This window comes from Cottoperca gobio, chromosome 13, assembly GCF_900634415.1.
Source record: "Cottoperca gobio chromosome 13, fCotGob3.1, whole genome shotgun sequence".
NCBI classification, from domain to species: domain Eukaryota; kingdom Metazoa; phylum Chordata; class Actinopteri; order Perciformes; family Bovichtidae; genus Cottoperca; species Cottoperca gobio.
This window is the reverse complement of record NC_041367.1, coordinates 7256533-7280317: the sequence shown is the minus strand read 5'-3', so window position 1 is coordinate 7280317 and position 23785 is coordinate 7256533. Positions and strand designations below refer to the sequence as shown.

At 39.7% G+C, this 23785-nt stretch overlaps 2 protein-coding genes across 3 annotated transcripts; both read left to right on the top strand.

Annotated features, from left to right (window-relative positions):
- The first annotated feature begins 1140 nt into the window (after nt 1–1140).
- On the top strand, nt 1141–14987 carry cul3b (cullin 3b). Of its 2 annotated transcripts, none has more exons than XM_029446817.1 (16): nt 1141–1426; nt 3407–3604; nt 5866–5979; nt 7677–7837; nt 8076–8190; nt 8449–8677; nt 9091–9236; nt 9830–10006; nt 10206–10376; nt 10689–10796; nt 11328–11452; nt 12160–12256; nt 12645–12776; nt 12974–13160; nt 13447–13592; nt 13778–14987. In XM_029446817.1, exons 1-16 carry the CDS (start codon nt 1364–1366, stop codon nt 13907–13909), a joined length of 2301 nt encoding a protein of 766 aa, XP_029302677.1. In that variant the 5' UTR covers nt 1141–1363; the 3' UTR covers nt 13910–14987. The 2 variants fall into 2 exon arrangements, with proteins under 2 accessions (XP_029302677.1, XP_029302676.1); XM_029446816.1 differs by having other exon boundaries at nt 12642–12776.
- A 1575-nt stretch (nt 14988–16562) lies between these two features.
- On the top strand, nt 16563–23615 carry fam124b (family with sequence similarity 124B). Its single transcript, XM_029446781.1, has 7 exons — nt 16563–16838; nt 17255–17286; nt 18403–18612; nt 18983–19378; nt 19526–19722; nt 21135–21297; nt 22358–23615. The coding sequence occupies exons 1-7, from the start codon at nt 16765–16767 to the stop codon at nt 22957–22959; spliced, it is 1674 nt and encodes a 557-aa protein (XP_029302641.1). The 5' UTR covers nt 16563–16764; the 3' UTR covers nt 22960–23615.
- Nucleotides 23616–23785: the final 170 nt, after the last annotated feature.

Genomic DNA, 23785 nt, shown 5'->3' with positions numbered 1-23785 from the left:
TTCATATGATGTACTTAAATAAAAGTAGCAATATCCCTCTGTAAAAAACATTATATTACAAGTAAAGATCCTGCATTCAAAATGTAATTTAATTAAATTACAGAAGTATTTGCAACCAAATGTACTTAAAGTGTTAAAAGTAAAAGTACTCATTATGCAGAATGGCCCCTGACAGTGTTCGGCTATGTTACTATATTATTACATTATTGTTATTAATGCATATAAGCAGTACTGAACGCTGCAGTGCAGCTCCTGTAATATGTATACTTAGTTCCATCATAGTTAATAAGGGTTTTGTATCAATACATTTACATTAATGGATACAAATGTAATAAATAAAGTACTCTTATTCACTACTATAATTCCAAATGTAATATAACTTCCAATAGAAATGGGAGAGAGAAAAGATTTTTGATTCTAGCCCATCATAGGTGACATAACACATTATAAGTATTTCTATGAAGACAAAAGAAAAATAAGAGATCGTTAGTTTTCAATTTCTTCATCACTGACAGTGGTGGAAAGTAAGTAACTAAGTACATTAACTCACTTAAGTATATTTCTCAATTACTTGTGCTTAACTGTGTTTACATTTGCTGTTACGACTATACTTACACCACTACATCTCAGAGGGAAATATTGTATTTTTACTCCACTTCATTTATCTGACAGCCACAAAATATAAACAACTAAACCATTATGATGGACAACCACAGGTTAAGATTAGATAAAACGTATTGATCCCTTGGTGAAATTCACAAGCTACTCATCAGTATATAGAGAAGATTAGTTCAAATGAGCTCTACCTTTACCAGCTGCAACATTAAAGTTAATTATAACTCAATAATATAATATATATTATTTTGAAATGGTGCATTCTGCGTAATTAGTACTTTTAGTTGTGGTTCTTTAATAACTATATTTTGATGCTAATATACTTCACTAAAGTTTTGAATGCAGAACTTTTAGTTATAGCCTACACTGTATTCCTACACTGTGGTATTAGGCCTACTACTTGTACTGAATCAACAGTACAAGTACTGAGTACTAGTACTTCTATCACCACTGATCACGTAATAAGTACAGGTGCAAGTAAAGTTTAGAAAATGTTCCAAATTATTACTTTCTCGCGTGACTTGGAGTGCGTGAGCTCTGCGCAATGAGAACTGCAGGTAGTCCGCCATTGCTGTATGAAGAACTATCGGATTTGGCGTTTGGCTGTCAACAATAAACTTGCGGTGCCGGGACGCGGAGCTACGAGGTCGAGTGAAAGCTCGTCAGCTGCTCCATAAACCAGTAGTCACCCCCGTCCCTCCCTGGAGAATACTTTCATGTGAATACAGAGCCCACGGACGAGGCAAACATGTCCAATCTCAGCAAAGGCGGCACCAAGAAGGACACCAAAATGAGGATACGGGCCTTTCCTGTAAGTGTTCACCGCAGTAGGTGCTCTGCTCGCCCGCCAGGCGGTGACTCGATCACCGTGGTCTGGGCTTCTGGCTAAATGCTAACAGGCTAACCAGCTGAGCAGCAGATATGACTTGCCTATCCGTAAACAAAGTGCAGCCGTCAAATAGTGCAGTCTCCCCCACTCTTGTTCGGTTGGTTAGGGGGCTACTCTGTTTTATTATATAGTTTTATGAATCACTTTAATTGTCTTTTAAGGTTTAACTGCCTCACAACTCCCCAAACGTTAGCTAGCAGATTGGCTCTGTCGACATAGCCCATGCTAACGTTAACCCTGACTCTTGACACTTGTTGTTTTGATTGCTTTGACTTACTCTATCAAATGCATGAGGTTGTGTGTCTGATCTTTACATGTGACTGACTTTTGTGCACTGAAATACCAGCTAGTTTCCCAACTGTGCACGAGCAAGCAGCAACGTTACTACAGTTGCAGTTGGATGCTAGAACAACCTGCATCAGTTATCCCAACGTTAGTTCTGGATTGCATCAATAGATACATCAATACTAGATCTAAATCTTGTTTCTGACGTTATGTCAGTGTTGAAATCGGGATTTAGGATTCCTCTCCTCGTCCACCTGGCACTCCCTTTGTCTGCAAGTCACTGATGTACCTCATTTCTGAACTGACCTCATTCTGCTTAAATTGAAATTCCAGTCTGTCTGTGAGTGGCTAAGTGAGCCTTGCATCAATCCAATACTTGTTTTGTTACTCCTCTATGAATAATTGAGTAATTTCAAATGGTATGCAAGTGACGGTGACCAAAAGGTTATCTTGTGTCAATACAAGATCCTGCCTGAGAGGACCGTTAGGAACGATGTGAGCCTGTTGAATGGGGCTGAGTCCTGAGACTTGCGGGTAGAGCAGCATCTTGACATGCATGTGTTTGGGCTTGTCTGCTGACAAGGAGCACACACTGTTCCTCCTCACTAGTTGTTGCACACACATTACGTTTTCTCCTTTGGTCAACATGTATTTGTCTTTTGAGATGCCCCCAAAGAGTGTAAAGCTTATTTGTAATTATAATGATGCACCACAGTTTAGTATTGTGTAGAACAACAGGTTTTTCACACACTGTCCGCAAATTAAAAATCATGCTCTTGAATTTCCTATTCACTGGCAACTACCAGCTTTTAAATCCCTTTATAAAAAAAGTTTTAAAATTAAAGTTTCAGTAGGTTTATGTGTGCATAAGTAGTAAATAAACCTCATGCTGCATTTAGAAATGATTCAGCAATACAAAACCCCAGTCGAGTTATCTCACAAATATTGTTCCTTAAATATTTAATACTTAGTGACTGATATATATATATATATTAATAAATTAAATATTTAATACTTACTGACATATATATATATATATATATATATATATATATATATATAATTAGAGGTCCTACTCAAGTTTATCGATATTGGCATCCTTTTAATGTTACTTCTTCTTCATATAGCTAATGCTCTTAGTTAGAGCAACTGAGGGGGTCGTCCGACAAAGATTCTTCTGGTTTGAGGTTTCTTGTCTTTAACAAGCACATATCTCAACGATTTATTGGGTTAATGGCGTTTTAAGTTAGATAAAAGTAAACAGAGAGAGAAAACCGGAAGACATGATTCAATTTAATGAAATTAAGCAATCGTACCACTAACATACTAGGGCTGCGCAATTAATCGTTATTGCTTTGTAACTTGCACGGTTAACACATTGTGAAAGACGGCGATATTGCACTCAGGGATTGAGTTGGTTGAAAAAGACTGACTAGAAAACTGCACTTTAAAATGTAAATACAGCATGTTCGGACTGTTTTGATGAAAGCCAGAATTATTGACCTTACTTTCAGGCTCATTTGCTATAATCAGCTCAATGGATAGAGCCAAGGATACTAATCAAAAATCCTAAGTGTTTTTCACCTTATTCAACCCATTACTATCTACCTTTTGCAGATGACGATGGATGAGAAGTACGTCAACAATATCTGGGACCTTCTGAAGAATGCTATCCAGGAGATTCAGAGGAAGAACAACAGCGGCCTGAGCTTCGAGGAACTGTACAGGAACGCCTACACAATGGTGCTCCACAAACATGGAGAGAAGCTGTACACGGGCCTGCGGGAGGTCGTCACAGAACACCTTATCAACAAAGTAAGAATAACACAGATTGCAGGCATTGGCAAAACATTCAGCAGCATTATATTTTGGGATTACACAGACATGGTAATTCCTCCCGTTGTAAACACATTAGTAATTCCATAAACTCTTCTTCAGTAAGCAAACGTGCTTCTTTACTCGATCAAAGGAAATTACAACACACAGAGAGGTGCACCTCTTAAGTTTGGTTAATTTTCCAGACTCTTAAAGTCAGTTGTTGAAACATTGATCACAGAATGAATTGAAACATGCTTTATGCCCTGTTTAAAGTATGTGATAATTATCGCTACATACTTTTCTTTAATATAAGATACTCGTGTGACAATGTAAAACTATATCTGGACTTTAAAATGCTAAAATCATAGTTCATCTACTATCAGTTTGAGGTACAAAGAAAATTGAATAAACAGAATATGTCATTTAGATTGACATTACTGTTGAGCCTCTGTGTCGTCTTTGCAAAACAAAGATATTACCGGCACACATGAGCTGTTTCCATTCATGAGCTTTTGTTGCATATAATTAGTGACAATTTAAGTTTGGCCATGACATCTGTAGTGAAGGCTCCTGTGCAGATATCCAATGAGCAATATGTCAGCACCCTGCTGTTAGGTAGCAGCCAGATGGTTTTACAGCTTTATTAAATATGCATTCTCAACTTGGCAGGTTTAGTAAATTAGCAGTCAGGGAATGTCAACAAGTGGCAGTTCAAAGACGAGAGAGCCGTCACCGGAGTGTGTTTTTGTTATCTAATAATGATCCAGACCAGTAGTAACGCTTCACAATGCAGCCTCAAAATCTACAAACCTTTCTCAGACACTTCAACCAGGATGTATTGGAAAAATACATGATGATTGATTTTCTTTTGCATCTCATCTGTTAGATATTGTAAACATATTCCTATGCCACAGTCACACTACTTCTCAGTTTGAAATATATTATTTATACCTAATAGTTGCTGGCATTAAGAATTATTGGCAGAAGGATTTGGAGATGAGACATTTCTTTGAACAATGGCCGTATTGGAGTTCAAACCCTCAGATCAATTTGCTGCTGAGCACTGATCTGGCGGCCGGAACAGCAGGTGAATTTTGAGGCCAACATAAAAGAGGTGACAAATACAATTCCTATAATTTCATCCAGGCTCGAGCAGAGCTTAAAATCCTGCCTGCTTCCAGTGGAACAAGACATTTGCTGTGGGGGCAATGCACATAGCATGTACACCCAGCTATTATTATTATTATTAATTTAATAATGGATAAATATACTCTTATTCTCCGGGAGGAGAGAGAGGGTTACTTGCGGAAAGTCTGACTACAAAAATTAACAATAAAACAAAATCTACAATATATAAGTTGTTGTTTTATATATATATATATATATATATATATATATATATATATATATATATATATATATATATATATATATATATATATATATATATATATATATATATATATGAGCTGTTAAGTTTTGTGCAGGACTGTGCAAAAGTTCACAGTATGAGTATAAAGAACATCTGCAAGTGTAATGAAAAGAGCAACTAATCCAAATATGTGTATTTATGTAATGCATTGAGACAGCTGTGAAGATTGTTTGTTAATGCAAATTGTGAAATGTTCATAAAGCATTCATTAAATAATAGTTTAATACATGTATATTGCTGCACTATAGGCATTGTTTAACATGATAGACCAGCAGCAAAATCAGAACAGAAGAATATAAACTTCATTTTATCAGAACCAAGCAGAAATAGTCACCCATAGTAAGACATGAGTGTGCATTATAAGTCTTTGATTTAAAGGCATATTCAGATTTCAGGGTTTGCTTCCATCTTGCTTCTCAGCATTTGATCTAGCTGTGAATAGGAAGAAGTCAGCGAGTCTGTGAAGATTGATCTTGTGTTTTAGTAAGACCAGAGGTATCATCTCTGTCTAGGAGGAGAAAAGGAGGAGGTCGGTGTGCCCTTGAGAAAATTACTCTACAGAGACGTTTACAATGCTGAGTCACTCTGCAGTGGGACTATTATCAAGCTGTTGTATGCCTGAGTAGTAGAAAAAAACTATTAAAGAAACCACAAAGTAGGGTCACATTAGAATACTTCATGGACAAGAAGTCTCAAAGTAAGTGTCAGCTTGACACACTCGAACGAAGTTTCCTGTCCTTGGTCAGGCATTGTGTTTTGTCACTAACACTGCAGAAACTTGGTGTAGTACGTCCACCTCATACATGTGTGTTTGTCTCCCCGAAAGGTGCGAGAAGATGTCCTCAACTCCCTAAACAATAACTTCCTTCAAACCTTAAATCAGGCCTGGAATGACCATCAAACAGCTATGGTGATGATCAGAGACATCCTGATGTATATGGTGAGTAGCTGATTTATCCTGGGATTGTCATTGAACACATTTACACAGCTTAATAACAGCAGAATTATAACCGTGAATACTAGTCATTATTTTAGACAAACTTGTGCTTCAGTGACGCTTCAGGAACTTCTTAGTCATGTGTGCTCTTAATAAAGAAAGATTGTCTTCTGTGAGAGTGATGCAACTTCAGGTACACATGTAGTAAAAAACATTTATTGGCTGACGTACAACAATAAGAACATTACATACATGTTATACTATTTGCCTTATTCTGTAAAATACTTAAGTATTGGTTATTACTCATAACTACTGTGATTACCAGAGTAAAATATGACTTTGATGATTCTATCAGCAACTGTAACACAAGCATAATGACTGAGAGTCCATGTCAAACCTGTGACTATGACATGATTAACCTGTTTTCAAACAAACTGAAGGCGCCTGACTCTTTCAGGCTACAGGTCTATGCAGGACTTTGTGTAGAGGGATTGTTGGCCGTGCCAGAAATGGTGCAGAAATACACTAGTCATATTTACAAATATATCAACACAGCAGCGTATAGTTGAAAATGGAACCTGAAACTGTTTTAAAAGCGTCATTCCTTGTGGAATCATCACTGAAGAATATCAGGTCTGTTTTAGCTCCTATGTTAGTTCTGTCAATACATAGGTGAGACGTATGAAAGCTGAAGGCTAGGTCAAGAAGTAAGACTGAAATGAACACATGTACACATGCTGTACATGAGGAGCTGATAAGAGGAGCATTTTATATTCAGTTTCACAACTCTGGAGCTTAAACCCAGTTTAAAACATGAAAGAAACACTTTTAACCGCATACAAAATGTGTAAGGAAAGATGCATATGGTCAATGGCCATGTTCAGACCTGGCATTAAAATGCAGCTCCACATGCATCTTGAGTGACCACTTATGATCTGATCTCTATATGTAAAAAAAAAACCCAACATCTATTATTTCCATTTGCATATACAAACTACTTGATAACAAATTGGTGTGTGTGTACATTTCATTTGTCACTCTCGCATTGCGATGACTAATGAAAAAGCACTTCCTGCCTACAGTATTTTGTCTGTGTGCAGATAGGGCGTACCTTTCTCTGCCCGACGGCAGTATATGTGTAATATGTTCGGATTTATGGGTACATTTTATGATCCTAAAAATATGAGGTTATTGTCTACTGTCCCAGCGGACCTCCGTGCCGCAGACATCGCACAGTGCTCCAGAGAGCCGGGGATAAGAGCAGGGTGTCAGATCTGAGCAGAGCACCGGAACAAAATCACTGACTCATCACAGATAGTATGATGATGATATCAAAAACACAAGATTTACTCTGTGAAATGAGAAATGGTTTCAAAATACTAATGTTTGAAAATACAGAGCTACCAACGTTGTGGACAAAGCCAACAACTGAGCACTTACTTTCGCCTACACTGAGGATGTCAGTCCTTCAATGTGGCACAGGGCGCATTGTGTACACGCTACTACAAGAATGTGGCCATATGTTTGTGGTCACCATCAAACATTGTCTGAGGTCAGATCTCAATGCGTCATTCACTCCTGTACTTACAGCTGTCCACTTGTTATCGGATTAAAAAAGATGCATGTTAATACCAGGTCTGAACAGGGCCAATGTTGTCCAAGACATTCATTCTCTTTTTTTTTGTATGTTTGTCTGACAGGATCGGGTGTACGTACAGCAGAACAATGTAGAGAATGTCTACAACCTGGGTCTTATAATCTTTAGGGATCAAGTGGTTCGTTATGGCTGCATCAGAGATCACCTCCGACAGACCCTGCTGGACATGATCGCACGCGAGAGGAAAGGGGAAGTGGTGGACAGGTAGCCAAAGACACTCACAGGATTGATTGCATGATAACAAATTAATTGCCAGTTAATGTTGACGTGTGTGTGTGTGTGTGTGTGTGTGTGTGTGTGTGTGTGTGTGTGTGTGTGTGTGTGTGTGTGTGTGTGTGTGTGGAAATGTTTTTTGAGGTTGTTTTTTAACATTGACGTTCTTCTTTTCTTTTTCATTACTAATGGTGCCTTTAACATTTGGTCCATGTCTCCTTTCCACCAGGGGGGCCATTAGAAACGCCTGCCAAATGTTAATGATCCTCGGCCTTGAAGGGAGATCTGTTTATGAAGAAGACTTTGAGGCACCGTTCTTAGAAATGTCTGCAGAATTCTTCCAGGTTTGTGGGAGAACATCATTCACCTAACTGTTCATTGTTTATCTCTTTATTTGGATCTCTATTAACTTGACTACATCCTCCCTTTCTGGGGTCCATATCAATAAAATATAGTGTAAATACAGATGATTCTAGGATTAAAAACACAACAGCCAGATAACAAGAATTGGGAAGCATTGCAAAAAAATGGAAAAAAGTTAGAGAAACATTTTTGTCTTTAATTTTTTTCTCAGCTTTTAAGTGTTTCTTATTTTCACTTAGATGGAGAGCCAAAAGTTCCTTGCAGAAAACAGTGCCAGTGTGTATATAAAGAAGGTGGAAGCCAGAATCAATGAGGAGATTGAGCGGGTGATGCACTGCTTGGATAAATCTACAGAAGAGCCTATTGTCAAGGTGGTAGAGCGCGAGCTCATCTCCAAACACATGAAGACAATCGTAGAGATGGAGAACTCCGGCCTGGTCCACATGCTCAAAAACGGCAAAACAGACGGTAAGGGTGCTGCAGTCCTGTGCTGCTTATGCTTCATATCTTCAAATTTAGAAAATGGTTCATGCTTCTCTCACAAAAAGAAACAGAAATCCCAAACGCTCTAACTGTGTTACTGTCACTTACAAGAGATCTATATTACTGGATCAGTAATGCAGTCACAATGTTCCCCTTGATCATGTCACACACGATAATATACGAGGATTGCCATTTTGATGATTAGATTCAGATGAATCTGGGACTGGTGCTTTCGCTTCAGTGATTCCTTTAGAAAATATTACAGAACGCTCAGAAGTATTTTAGTTAACTCTGCTCAAATGAACTTCCTCTCAGCAGATCTAAGCTATCTTTCCAGTTGGTAGAAATAGATTTCTAATATGTGTGCTTGTGTGTTTATTCGTGCATATCCATCGCAGATTTGGCGTGCATGTACAAGCTGTTCAGCAGGGTTCCCAATGGGCTGAAGACCATGTGTGAGTGCATGAGCTCATACCTGCGGGAGCAAGGAAAGGCTCTCGTGTCGGAGGAGGGAGAGGGAAAGAACCCTGTAGACTACATCCAGGTAAGACGATGGGGCATCATTAAACATTAAAGCGGATGGATGTTATTGCTCAGTCTTGTGAATCTGCAGGAACATGTCGTTCTCGCGGTACACATGGTCTGTTGAAGCACACTGTAACCTTCCGACCACTTACTTATTTTAGGTGAATGAGAGACATCTAACCTTGTTATAGATCATGGAGTAATTTCTAGTGGCTCTGCACACTTTAGCACTCTATTGCGTGCCAAGCCTTGACCATAATGTACTTTATGGCCTCCCAGCAGAGGATAACTGCTGTGACCCCCTGTGTTTATGGCCACAAGCCATGATGATCTCTGCCCTCAACCACACACTCGTTGCATACTGAATATGTGAGATCATTCAGGACACGAGAGAGGACACCCTAACTCCTGTGTGAAACTGTCTGTGGTTTGCAGTTCCACTCCAAGATCCTGTTTAGCTCTCATCTAACCGACAGCAGACTGACTTTTTGTTAATTAGACCGGCTTTCCTCTGCTGTGGCTACTGCTGGAGCTGTAATTGCTGTGTTGAGACACTGCTAATGCAAGCTGCTGTTGTATTATCCCTGATCATCCCTGTCTCCTTTCCTTTAGGGTCTGCTGGACCTGAAGTCACGCTTCGACCGTTTCCTCCAGGAGTCCTTCAACAATGACCGGCTCTTCAAACAAACTATTGCGGGCGACTTTGAGTACTTCCTTAACCTGAACTCTCGCTCGCCTGAGTACCTCTCACTCTTCATTGATGACAAACTGAAGAAAGGAGTAAAAGGGGTGAGGCCTCTAATGGATACATTCTCTCTTTTTAGCCACAGAGGTTAATGGCTTGTTCAAGATTTGATACCACAATGCAACTTAAAACATATGGATTCTATGCCCAACTACGTCACACTCAAACAAGCAATGCTATTATTGCTTATATTATGTATTTATAACATCTTATTTAACCTGCATCATTTTGTTTTGTGTCTAGTTGACAGAGCAGGAGGTGGAGTCCATACTGGACAAGGCAATGGTGCTGTTCCGCTTCATGCAGGAGAAGGACGTGTTTGAGAGGTACTACAAGCAGCACCTCGCCCGCAGGCTGCTCACCAACAAGAGCGTCTCTGACGACTCTGAGAAGAACATGATCTCAAAGCTCAAGGTGGGCAGGAAGAATAATATAACCAAGTGATGCTCTTAAGAGTAGAATAATGAGATTTCTGTCAAGATTGAGTTTGAATGATAAACCTTTAGACTCCAGATGAGAAGTGTTATTTAGCTCCATTGATTTTATGCAATAGCATTTTTTAAATAAAATGTTCTGGGAGTCAGCTGATCCTAAAAGGAACTTTATTCAATGTATATGTACATTATAAAGGACCTTTAAGGCTGTATCCACCTGCGAGTGTTGATTCACCTTAAACAGCTTTTGATTAATCAAATGTGATCCTTTTTCCTGGTCTTCATTGCTCAGACCGAGTGCGGCTGTCAGTTCACCTCCAAACTGGAGGGCATGTTCCGGGATATGAGTATCTCCAACACCACCATGGATGAGTTTAGACAACATCTACAGACAACTGGGGTGAGAAGACGCTGCACGCCACAGCTCATTCTGTCAAAATAATGAGCCCGCTTGCTATCGGTAATCAGTGCAAGGCTACTTGATTGGCTGAACATTGCCGCGTTGCTCAGTTACATAACGACAATTATGCACCTAACTATCCATATCCTGGGAATACATGTGCTGTCACATGGCTTCTTGAGCCTCGTTCGCTGCATGTGATTGTCGTTTGCTGAAGCAAATGTGATTTGTAGTGAAATTCATGTTAGACATTTAAATGAGTGTTTTATTTATGCACATTTTTGCTTAAACTATAGCTAAATAGTCCTCTAAACTTATTAAAACACTGATCTGTTTCAGATTTAAAAAAGCACACGTACCTAGTTTGTGTCAATAACCTGAAGTAATTATTTTGTCTAATTAAGTTACGTCTTTTTTTATGTTTCTAATGACACCACTAACAATAGCAGTCATCTACAGGGCTAAAGGGCCTAATTTCATCAGCATAGACTGAAACCTGATTGTCTCCACTGTGTTTTTTTCTAACTTCAGGTGTCACTTGGAGGGGTTGATCTCACTGTAAGAGTCCTGACTACGGGATACTGGCCAACACAATCAGCAACACCCAAGTGCAACATCCCCCCTTCACCGCGACATGCATTTGAAGTCTTTAGAAGGTGAGTCGGCTTGTACGTTCTGAATGTGTTGCTTGTATGTCTGAATGTTTTCATGACGGCACTTTGTTTTCACTCCAAAGGGTTTCTGAAAAGTCTTACTAAGCTATTCTATTGTTACAATTGAAAGCTGACCAGAGTAACAATCTTTTTCAGTTCCTGACCCACTCTTGACGATGTAAGCTTGTCAACAACATACATTTCCATATCATTTCAACAATTGTATGGAAATCAGCCATCTATACCATTTATTAAAATTAGTCCGAGCACAATCAACTTCTTTTTTTTTTTTTTCCTTCATAGCGGACAAAGCTGACTCACAGATGCAAGTCGATCCAAACATGGTTCATGCTGTCGTCTCTTTAAATCTCACATCTCTCTCATGCTGTTGTTCTCAATAGCGAACTGTATACGCACGGTAAACCATTGATCTGCTGCGCCAGCATTCTTTAGCCGCCACCTTTTTATTTTTATTTTTTTAGAAAAAAAACAGCGCTCCGTGAAAATGATTATTTCTTCTCATAAATTTATCAGAAATTGGTCATGGGACCGGATAGAACCATCACTCGGTCGGGGTCCGGACTGTGGTCCACCATCTGGGGATGCCCGTCCTAGGGCCTGTTGCAGAAAGTACTAACACTTAAGTTGGCTTAATTGTGGTACATTGACTATTCTTAGATGTTAACCTCCAGTGAAACCTCTGCTCGTAGGTTTTATCTCGGTAAGCACAGCGGCAGACAACTCACACTGCAGCACCATATGGGCTCTGCAGATCTAAACGCCACCTTCTACGGTGCCATCAAAAAGGTTTGTATCCTCTAAGAATGTAACATCAACACATTTCTAAAATATAGTTTAAGTGTCATGTGAATGTACAATGGAAAATAACAAGGCGACTCGGTCTGCCAAGTTCAGAGGTCAGTGTAAATAATACTTTACTGTTACATGTACTGGTACAAACACTTTGGAACATTGTAGTAAACACAGAGCAATGGACACAAGATAAATACAACAATTTTACTGAGAATACAAAATGTTAAGTAATTAGCACTGGTACATTGTCATTATTTGAGCCTCAGGGAAATCTACATTTCTGATGACTTTCAGTAACAGAAAACGTGATTTCTTGTGAAAGGTGATCCTCTTCTTAGATTATGTTTTTTTTCCCATCCCCCCCCCCCCTTATTAAAAGGAGGATGGATCAGAGGTTGGCGTAGGAGGAGCCCAGGTTACGGGGTCCAACACCAGGAAGCACATCCTGCAGGTCTCCACCTTCCAGATGACAATCCTCATGCTTTTCAACAACAGAGACAAGTCTATCTTTGAGGTACACGATGTAATACCTTACTGCCCTCCCCATTGTGAACTTATGTTACAGTTCCCCTAGTTTTACAAAAACCATTTGCTCTGCCAAAGAAGTCATCTGTTGACAATTTCAGCAGGAAAAGGCACTTCTAATACGAGTCTGTTGTGTCTTTGTTATTGTTTTATCATGATCCAAAATTGGATCTTTCCACCCTGTAGGAGATACAGCAGGAGACGGACATCCCAGAGAGGGAGCTTGTGCGAGCGCTGCAGTCTCTAGCCTGCGGGAAGCCCACTCAGAGAGTTCTCACCAAGGAGCCCAAGTCCAAGGAGATCGAGAACGGCCATGTGTTTACAGTCAACGACCAGTTTACCTCCAAACTTCACCGTGTCAAGATCCAGACAGGTACGCAAAACCATGATGTTTTCTTAAGATGTCCAGTCACATGATGTCCTATTTTGAATTTCCGATGGATTGTTGTAGGCTGTATATGTTGAACGTGGTCTGCCGCTTTCTGCAGATATAGAAACGTTTATGAAATTGCCTTAAAGACAAGTATTATGTACTACAATATCTTAATGTCATACTCTAATCTCATGTTCTCAAAGCCCAATGCACCGTAGTAAATGTAGCAAAACAACATGTATACCTTTAATCACAATACTTGTTTTGTTTCTTGTGCACCACCTAGTGGCTGCTAAACAAGGGGAGTCAGACCCGGAGAGGAAGGAGACGCGACAGAAAGTGGACGACGACAGGAAGCATGAGATCGAAGCTGCCATCGTTCGCATCATGAAGTCCAGAAAGAAGATGCAGCACAATGTTCTAGTAGCAGAGGTCAGTCAGCTGATTGTTACTACAATTAATAAAACTTTACTTGTTTAATTTCTTTTGACAACACAGTATTGGACAGTGCAAGGTGATGATCATGATACAATTAGAGTAGTGATGATGATGGTGGGATGAAAAGTGTGATTTTTGAGGAGAAGAGTACCGATTGTGTGTTTTTGGTGTCTCCACAGGTCACGCAGCAGTTGCGAGCGCGATTCCTCCCTAGTCCTGTAGTCATTAAGAAGCGCATTGAAGGACTCATTGAGAGGGAATATTTGGCACGAACACCGGAGGACCGCAAAGTGTACACTTACGTAGCATAAAACATGTGAATTCAATGAAAGCTAACATCGAGTTGAGAGAAACTGAGAGCCTTGTTTTTTGTGGACTGCTATGCGTTTGAATGAACTTGGAAGTGCTTTCATCATTGATTCTGGGAAACACTGGGAAGCTTAATTTTTCTTCCATAAAAATGTGTAAAAAGAGAAAATCATGCAAAAGGTGGGGAAGTTTTCTAGCAATATTAGATTTCTTCTGCTGAGAGAAATGAAAGGAGGGGATCTAGTTTTGTACAAAATCATGTTTCTTGTGGCCTTTGGAGAGAATTGGGCGAGCCTGTTTGCCAATGCTGTCGAGAACGAGCGTAAACATGTTAGAGCAAACATGCGGCTACATGGAGACCAAGAAAACATTTGAATTCACTCCCCTGTTTTAAATGTTGATGTCAATGTGTTATGTTTGTTTTTTGTGGCACATTGATGGCTGTACATGTTGACTGACACTCTTGGCCTTTTCCTCCCAGAGGATTTTAAATTTAAAGAAGAGGACAAAGTGTTAACTGGTACAGACCTGGTTTACAACAGCTGTAAAAGACATTTTGAGTACTGGAGAAAACATGAAGAGTGCTTAAATTATGTTAAAAATATGTCCGTTTTTTGAAAGTTGTTTTAATGTCTGATATGAAATCGAGTGCACCTCACATAGCTGAAATATTTAAAGCCATTGTCTTTATTTTGGCCAGGTCTGTGCTAGTGGTTAGAGAGATCAAGAGCTGTAGCTCCACAGCATGCTTTTATCTAAAGGATCAATCGGGAATAAGACGCATAAAAGCTCCATAAATGGTGTTTGGTCTCTCATGACACAGTTTTCACTTCAGGCCTGCTGTATGTTCGGCCAAAAATATTATCTCCTCTGTTTGAATGGAAGGTTCCTTGTGCAGCTTTCAAAGAGGATTTTTTTTTTTTTCTCATTTTTGACTGCATTTTCCAACGGATGGAACCAGTCTAGCACCATGTTCTACTGTGTACAAATTGTAAAATAATTATTGTACTCACTGCAAAGGTGGATTGTACAGGGCCTTGTTTTCATCATATTAAATGTAGAATAAAAAAAATGAAGGGATGGGTTTTATTTTTATTTTTTTTACGTTTCATGCGAAGGCCTTGGCAAACGTCAGAAGTACTTTCCTCTCTAACCATAATTAAAGCTTAACTTAGTCTTCACAAGAGGAACTTTGTAGGCCTCTGAAGTACATTGTTTACTACATTATTTTAAGATGGAAGTGCAACTTGTTTATTTTTCTTTCAAGAAAACAAACTGTTAAAATGTGTTTTTTGAGAACTGTATATTCAGCTGTAGTCATTCTGGAGGCTGTAGTTTGTCTTGTTGATTCATATTGTATTATACTGAGAGGTGTTTCCAATATTTACCCTCTAATATAAAACAACACCAGCACGACAAACTAAGGCTTTCAAAATGACCAAAAAGTTGAATCGATACCTTTTAAAATCAGTTTCACATAACGTGACAAATAGAGCCCCAAAGTGGTCAACATTAATTGTATTAATGAAATAACCATACAAATAGTGCTGTAATATAGCCTTGAAACTAAATAATCCACACTATTGTAATGTTATTTTGCTTTTCATTTTTATTTTAACAGCCTTCTCAATTATGAAACGTAATAGACCAAAGTCTCTACCCAGCATGTCTACATTTACAGACAAAGACTTGATGAAAAGTAGTATTATTTAAAAAAAACAAATAGCATTGTGAATTGAAAACAGCCTTTGAAATTTTCTTTTTAAATAAACAGTGCTGGGATTAAATAAAAATGATCTGCAATATTGTAAAAAGTAGCAGAATTAAGTAACACTTCACAAGAATAAGTTTGGTTTTAAACATGTAAAGGATTTTTTCACAGTGTCGTGGTTAAATTGCATATTATAGTTGTATTTTCTTCACAATGTGTCCCATTGAGACACATTGGCCAGGGTGTACAACATAATGATATACAGAAATGCACTATTAAACAGCTGTTTAACACAGTCACAATATTTATGATACCCTTAAATTCAGGAATATAAATCTTGTTTTGCAGATGAGTTCATGTCCAAAGTGCACAGCAGGAAAATGCAGTTTCCTCGAGCTCCATCAAACCCTCGGGTAGGCCACATGAAAAAGAAACCACTTAAAGGAGCTGGAAACCAGCAGCTAAGACAGAAGGGTACAGTGGTCAACTGTAAATGTACCTAATATCGCTTTATAGATTTAAAACATACATGCACTTTGACTCCTGCAATAGAGATGTCTGGGTGTGTATAGATATATATATACACAGACTGCATGCATGATTTATAAACTGGCAACTGAGTGATGTCTTGTCAAAACGAGGTGTGCTCCAAAAGCGAGTTTAATGCTCTTAACAAGGTATTAACAAAACAACGTCTTTAATTTTCGGGGTTTAGTGCCTCCCCTCCACATGTCCCCGGCACTTTTAAATCTGTCAGCCCGTCTGGACTGTCTCCTTTGTCTTCTCATATTGTTAGACGCATGCCATCTGCTCCATGTTATTATGAGTCATTGAAAGCAACTTCTGCTGCTCCCTTTCGCCCACTCTTTACCCCCAGTAGCCCCGGTCAGTAACTTCTTAAACCTAGTCTGGGTGCACCTTTTTTTAGTTCCGAGTTTTTTTTTTCTTACAAAAATATTGACAGCCTATATTTTTTATAACATATAACGGTGCCTGGTGACGTCAGCGTCCCAGCAGGACTGTGGAAAGAAATCAAACAGGATGCTTTTCACTCTCAGTCCGTCGCACTGCTGCAAACACCGCCCCTCAAACTGTCTGTGCAGATGGCTCGAGCAAATGTGAAAGAAAGTGTTGCTACTACGGACGATGTTTGGAAGAGTAGGGGTGTTAAAGAAGAGAGCCGACGATGAAAACGTGGACTCCGGAGCTGAAACTGCCGAGTGAGTCAACTGTTAGTCGGCGTTAGCTAACTGGGCTAACGGTAGCTAGCCAACTTTTTTAGCCGTTGTAGCCACAATGGAAATTAATCTTGACCGAGTCAGTAAATGCGTGTAGGGGCTAATATTTCAAAGCAGAAACAACTATTGTTTCAACCTCTTAGCACTTTACAATGGGTGTTCATAACTGTTGTACTCTTTAAGATATTTTCTCATAAATTGGCTTTTTACTCTTTACTGTTAGCTAACAACAGATACTGTGTTGTCATGGTGACCAAAGAGGCACGTTTCCAAACCGACCACCACAAGATGGAGACAGATTTTTTTGTCTTTCCTCCCAGCCAATGTAAACCTTAACCCAAAACATTGTTTAAGAATTAACGTCATCACTCATGTGCTTTTTATTATTTGTGTCTCAGATCTGACTGCAGCAGGATGTCATCATCTGGCAGTAAGTATTCCTTCACTCATACAGAAGTTAAAGTGCTCTGTAATTTAACCCTTGTGTCTCACAAGCACCATTTTTGGCTTTTTGATTTATTTATTTATTTGATCATTTTGGCTGTGTGAGGTCGACTTTTGGAAATTTAGCAAAAGCTCCTATAATTAGTTTCTAAAAAAAAACTGTGCTGTCAAAATATAGACAATCACACCGTAAGGGTAAAATGTCCCCATTGAAAACAATTAAAACCTAAATGTTTGATACCACAGCCATTATAGCATAACATCATGCATTTATTATATCATTATATCTAGTACCCTGGCTTCAATTATTACAAAAAATAAAAATGCACCACAGTCCATGTTAATCATTTACATATGCCAAACTGAAAAAAGATGAAGTATACAGAAAATATGTCTGTGTTTGTTTGTTTTTTTCCATTTGAAAAATACCCAGTGGCAATTTGTAAACAAATAGTATTAGTAGTGGAAAGTGGAAAATAATAAAACTAAATGAAAGATAATTCTTGATGGCTTTTTGCCTTTATTGTAAGTAAAGAACTGTAAATGTGGAGAGAGAAAGGGGATGACATGCAGCATAGGACCGCAGGTAAGATTTGAACCAGGGCCGTTGTGATAAGGACTACAGTTTGTAGTCCCAGATGTGCTGATCAGTCAATAATGACCTCCTCTTTTCCAAACACAGTGGAGCCTCAGTGTTTTGGCATTAAACTAAACACTAACCGCATTCTTGAATTTGTCACTTGTAATGTGACTGTACCTTTCCAAAGAAGACATTATACAACTGCTGAGTCATACTTCCTATGAGAAGGTAACTGAACTTGATGAGTGAGTGTGTCAAATTACTGGAGTTCCACTTTATAACTAGACATTTGTTATGATACTTGTTATGGGTGGTGGTGTTATCTAGTGGGTTATGCTTCCAAATAGTACATTGAAAGGTTGTGAGTTCAATACTAGAGGCTGCCACCACTGTGCCCCCGAGCAAGGCACTTAACACAGAGTTGCTCCAGGGGGACTGTCCCTCTGTGCTTAGCAGTTGCATGTTTGCACCTGTCTAAACTATCTTTGTAAACTTATTTGCATTGTTTGTGTGTAACCCCAGTTGAACTCATGACCAGTCGGGTAAGGCAGCAGCGGCAACAACAGCTCCTGCTGATGAACTTGCATCTGCTGGCAAACCCTGGAGACTCACTGCTGCTGCAGCACACCCTGGATCGCCTCCTCCGCTGGCTCTGCCCAAGCCTCTGCATCTTCCACGTGTCCGAGAGGGCCTCCCCATTCAGAAGTTACACCCACCTCTGTCCAGTGGCAGGTAAGGATCCTTACTGTGTGGTGTTGCATTTATTATACTTACATTTTGTTGCACAGTCGGGTCTCAGGTATTGAATTGGCGAGGATGCAAAACTCAGTTGTGCCTGTAAAACCTCATTGCACAGTCTGTAGGTGTCTTTTTCTCCGTAAAGAGGAAAGTAATAATTTACATATGTGAGAACAAGACATGATGGAAATTTAAACCATTTTAATGTCAACAACCTCCTCAAATGTTGTACTCTTTACTGAATACTACATTTACTCTGTGCATGGAGTAAACACACCGTCCCACAAAGAGCTTCCCTTGCTAGAACTGCATCTGTTTTTATTCAGGGTTGATTGAGAATAAATATTTTCCAAAAATGTTACAGGCTACCCTTCTCTGGCCATCACCTTTTTCCTCCATGAGGCCTATGGAGAGGAGCGAATCCTCAAAGTGCTGGACTTCTTTCAGCGTCCGCCCTGGCAGTACCACCACACTGAGACCTGCGGCAGCCGAACGGGGGGGATCCACATTACCTCCAGCAGCTTACCCGCCAATGCCATGCTGCGGCCCTACCTCCTGCCCAGCAGAGACTTCTATAGTTTGGGTGCCGGCATGCCTGTGTGGGGGGTGCGACCAGTCCACTGTGGGGGAGAAATACTACGTGTGACACTTTACAGTGGATATGACAACTACGAGGATGCTGTGCGGCTCTATGAGACAGTGCTGCAGCGACAGGCAGAGGAACAGAAAACGGGCTTCTGCTGGTTCACTCTTCACACAGGTACGTCTTTTAAAAGTGTTGCTCTTTGAGTTTTATAGGGTTTATATTCTCAAGCAATCATAAATGGAACATATAATCTCGACAAATCCAGGTGGAAAGCAAAATAGGTTTTCAAAATAGTGAAAAAATCACTTGTTTTCCACACAGAGCCCGGGCTGTGTCTGCAGCTGGCTTTGAAACAGTTGTCACCTGGGATTCGGGTGGAGCCGTGCACCTCAGCCGTGCTGCAGTTTTGTGTGGAAGAAATTGGCCAGTTAGTCCCTCTGTTGCCCAACCCCTGTACCCCCATCAGCACTACACGCTGGCAGACAGAAGACCTGGATGGCAACAAAGTTCTCTTTCAGGTCAGTGCATCTTAAAATACACCATTGAATGTGTCAAAATGTGCACATGCTTCATATTGCCTGTTTCCTAATGTTGTGAACATGGTTGTTCAGTTCCTGCTTTTAAAATTGCTTGTTTTACTTGAAGCTTAAAGACTGATGTTGTGTGGTTCTTAGGTCTCTTAGTCTGCCCCACTCTTCTATAACACGTTAGATAATTGTGGATGTAGGAAAACCTTCTCCTTGATTTATGTCAAGTTAGATCATGAGGTTTGTCATACATCAGTGTGAAGCAGCCCTAAATTAACTTAAAGCACAACAGTCTGCTGGAAGGGTTACTCTATAATTATCTCACGACTTAGAGAGTCCAAAGAGCAGGTTCTTTGTTCTACTAAAATGTTATTTGTAGAATGGAAAATGTTGAAGACAATGTGTAGCTGGCAGGTTCCTCGAGGGAATAACGAGTTTGCTTTGGAGGGAAAGCAGCAGTTGTTTGTGAAATGAAGGAATGTTAACGTGTTGCCTTTCAGTTTAATGTTATGTTTGACAAACTGATGATTATTTCAACTGGACATCAAGGAGAAGCTTTTCTTTGATTAACATTCAACTCACAGTTAACATATAAAACAGTTAAAGAAATAAAACATACACACAACATCAGTTAGTTTGCCGCATTCGCAACATGATGTCCGGTTTGGTTGTTGTCCGTGTCTTAGAAATGTACCCTTTTTTTAAAGTGTCTTGTTTAGCGTTTGGTTGTACTCCACCCTCTCGTGTCACTGCTGGTTCCAAAAAAACATGAAGGCGACGGCCACATACCAAACACGAGGCCTCAAAACTTTAGTCTACAAAACAATGGGTGAAGTCACAGTGACTACGCACTCTTCTTAGATACAGTCTATGAGATCAATGTGACGATGTTGTATTGGAAAGTTTGTAATGGTGATTATTAATGTGAACAAATTCAGGTATTCAGTATTTTAGATTAGATGTATTTGTCTAAATACAATTATGTACCGAATAATATGAGTAGATGTTTAGGGGGAAATCATTATATGTGATCAGCTGCTTTTTTTTCCGTGTGTCACAAATGTTATTGAGTGGTGCCAGTGACACATCTCAGGTTTAAGTTTTTAACAAATTCACATAACACAAACCTGATGAGCCCAACACAATTAAACAAGTTAAAAAATGTCAGCATGTTCACGCCGCAGAATAATCAGTCTGTCTTGGTTACGTGTCATTTTTCCAGTGATGATTAAATCAAAAGGACACATGGTTGCTGTTTTTCACAGAACCGATTTAAAAACTGTCAGAGGAGCCATATGTAAGATGCGTGTATGTTAATTCTGTCAAAGTAACTTAACTTGCTTAAATCTCTTTAGTCCTGGTATAAATCATAATCCCTCTCCTTCTGTCCTTCTGTGCTGCAGGTGAAAACCCCGGCTCAACCTCAGCGACCTCTGACCTGTGCTTTCCCCCTGACCTGCCCCAGTGTGTCTCCTCGAGGAATGCAGCTCAGGAGCCCGGGACAGGGCCACAGTCTGTCGCCCTGCAGCCTCACAACGCCCCTGCCCTGGCAAGCACACAGGCAAGGTAAGAACACAGTGGAAACTGTCCACCCCCCGAAGCCCACCCACAGGGACAATCCTAGTCCCATCCCCACAGATGCCCCACAGATACAGGCAGAATACTTTTACATTTCTTATGACATACTATATTATTACATTTGTATGATGTACTATACTATGACTTGTTTATGACATATTTTTGTGACGTACTATACTTATAAATTGCATAATACTAATTATTTTGTTATGACATAGCTACTATACTATGACTTTATTATGACATATTGTGATGTACTATATGCTATGACATTTTCATGACAATATTTATTTATGACTATTGATATTTTATTCTGACACTTTTATGACATAGTGTGAGTAGTGTAGTTTTTTTACATTTTGTATGTATCTTTTTATGGCATAATACTATGACCTTTTTATGTTGTTTTTTTATTACCTATTGTGAAACATAACATCTTTTATGAAATGTTTCATGACATACTATACTATGACATTTTGTGACTCCTTTATAACTTTTACTATAAATTCTTAAATATTGTGACGTACTATACTACGACTAATTGTGAATTGCACCCAACCCTAACACTGAGTGTAAAAAGAAAACTCCAGTTAATCTTTAATATTTGGTTTGAAGAACAGTTGCAAAGTTTTTACAAGAAATATACTGTAGCCATGTTACTATGTAGTTTGTTGAAGTGGACGTCTTCTACAGTACCGGTAGTTTCATCCGGCCCATGAGCCCTCATGATGCCAGCTGATGGTGAGCTGTCACCTTGTTTTTATTTCATTTGAGAAAGCAAACGTTTTGTATTGAAATGCATTAAAGGATTTCCATGATGATATATTTTACACTTTTAATTAAAAGTATATTAGGAAATGATCAAAACAGCAGTCTTACCCTGCAACGCCATCTGCAAATTATCTGACCGCAAGATTATGAAATTATTTTTTGAAGAACTTTTTATGAGTTCAGACACTGAATTGTCATGTTCAATGACATATAAGTAAAGTACAATAGCAAATGTCTCTAATCGCCCACTTTTGTGACTGTCTTTGGTTGTCAACAGGCCTCAGACCGCGCAGTGAGCCTGTCCCGGAGAAGCTTTATGGTGGAGGAGAGAGCCAGGGATCAGGAAGCTGCTGTAGCACCCCTCCAGGCAGCTCCTGTTACTCATCCCAGCGCAGCAGCCCCGCACCACCCTCAACCACCAATCACCCTGACTCTCCTCTGCGCCCCTCCATCACCCGTTCTCTCTCACATCTCCTTCTGGAAGAGGATGAGGAGGAACCAGAGACCAACGTAGACACGGGAGTCCCTATCTCACTGCACTCTGACACGGCAATCAAAATAATTGCTCGCTCTTCCTCCATGGACCTTTTGATGAATCTCCACCCTGAGAGACCTGCAGCGGTTGGGGCTTCAGCTGTTGAGGGTCTGGCCAAGGAGCTGATTGAGTGTCTGCCACGGACACGCATACACCCTCAGGTCGGCTCCAGGACATGGGGCTCTGCTGGATGTACAGATAGAGCCAGGAAGGGTTGTGGCAGCAGGGCTGTGTTAGCAGGACAAAGCCCCTTCAAAGGGCCCTTTGTGGAGAACAGGACTACTGCTGAGCTGCCGTCAGCACTCGCAAACAACAAGGAGCCTGTCGATGAGTTCTTCATCTAAATTACTGCTTCTACGCCACATAATAATCACAGTGCAATTAAAATCACATGGAGGACTGCAGCAGAAGTTGGACTGGAAGAGAAACCCTTTAAAGAGAGTCTGAAGTTAAGCAGGAGGACACCGCTGTGCAGTCTGGCAAAAGAGAAAGAAACCAAACTTCTCAAGAAACCAATGTTCTGCTGCAAGTGACACTTTCCTCTCAAAAGTGACTCCATGTCTTGAAATGGATTTTACTTGTACGTTATTGTAGAAATTTATGGGACAGTTGTTCAAATCCTACTCTAACAGAGCTGCATAGAGCGCGGTACAAGGTGAGTGATAGTTTGTGCAGGTATTAATATTCTTAAATGTCTGAATTACTTTAATATTTAGATCCAACTAATGATTTGTGCAGCTATTGTGATACAATGTAGCCCTTTGAATAGCAAAACATGAAGGAAATGCTCTGTATTAAGTGTTACTGTCAGGGTACTAATGCCAGTCACATTTCTCAGCTAGACGAGCTAAATGTTTTATTTTTCAATTGCCTTTGAAACAGATGATCTCAGCGTGAAGGCGCTCTTGGATGTCGCTGTTGATCGTGATTAGAAATCTGATTTAGTCTGATTGGTCTACAGTGTGCTACAGGTTTTAAATAATAAAAGTATAGCCTAGTGGCTTTTGATTACATTTGTTTAAATGCACTTCAAATGATCTTTACTCCAGAACATGTGTGTTAAAATATATATGTGATGGACTAGTCCTGGCCAAATGACTGTATTTAAGAGGTTTGCATTTATTCCATTTCAGATAAACTAGAGTTAACCAGATTTTCTAAATGGCTACT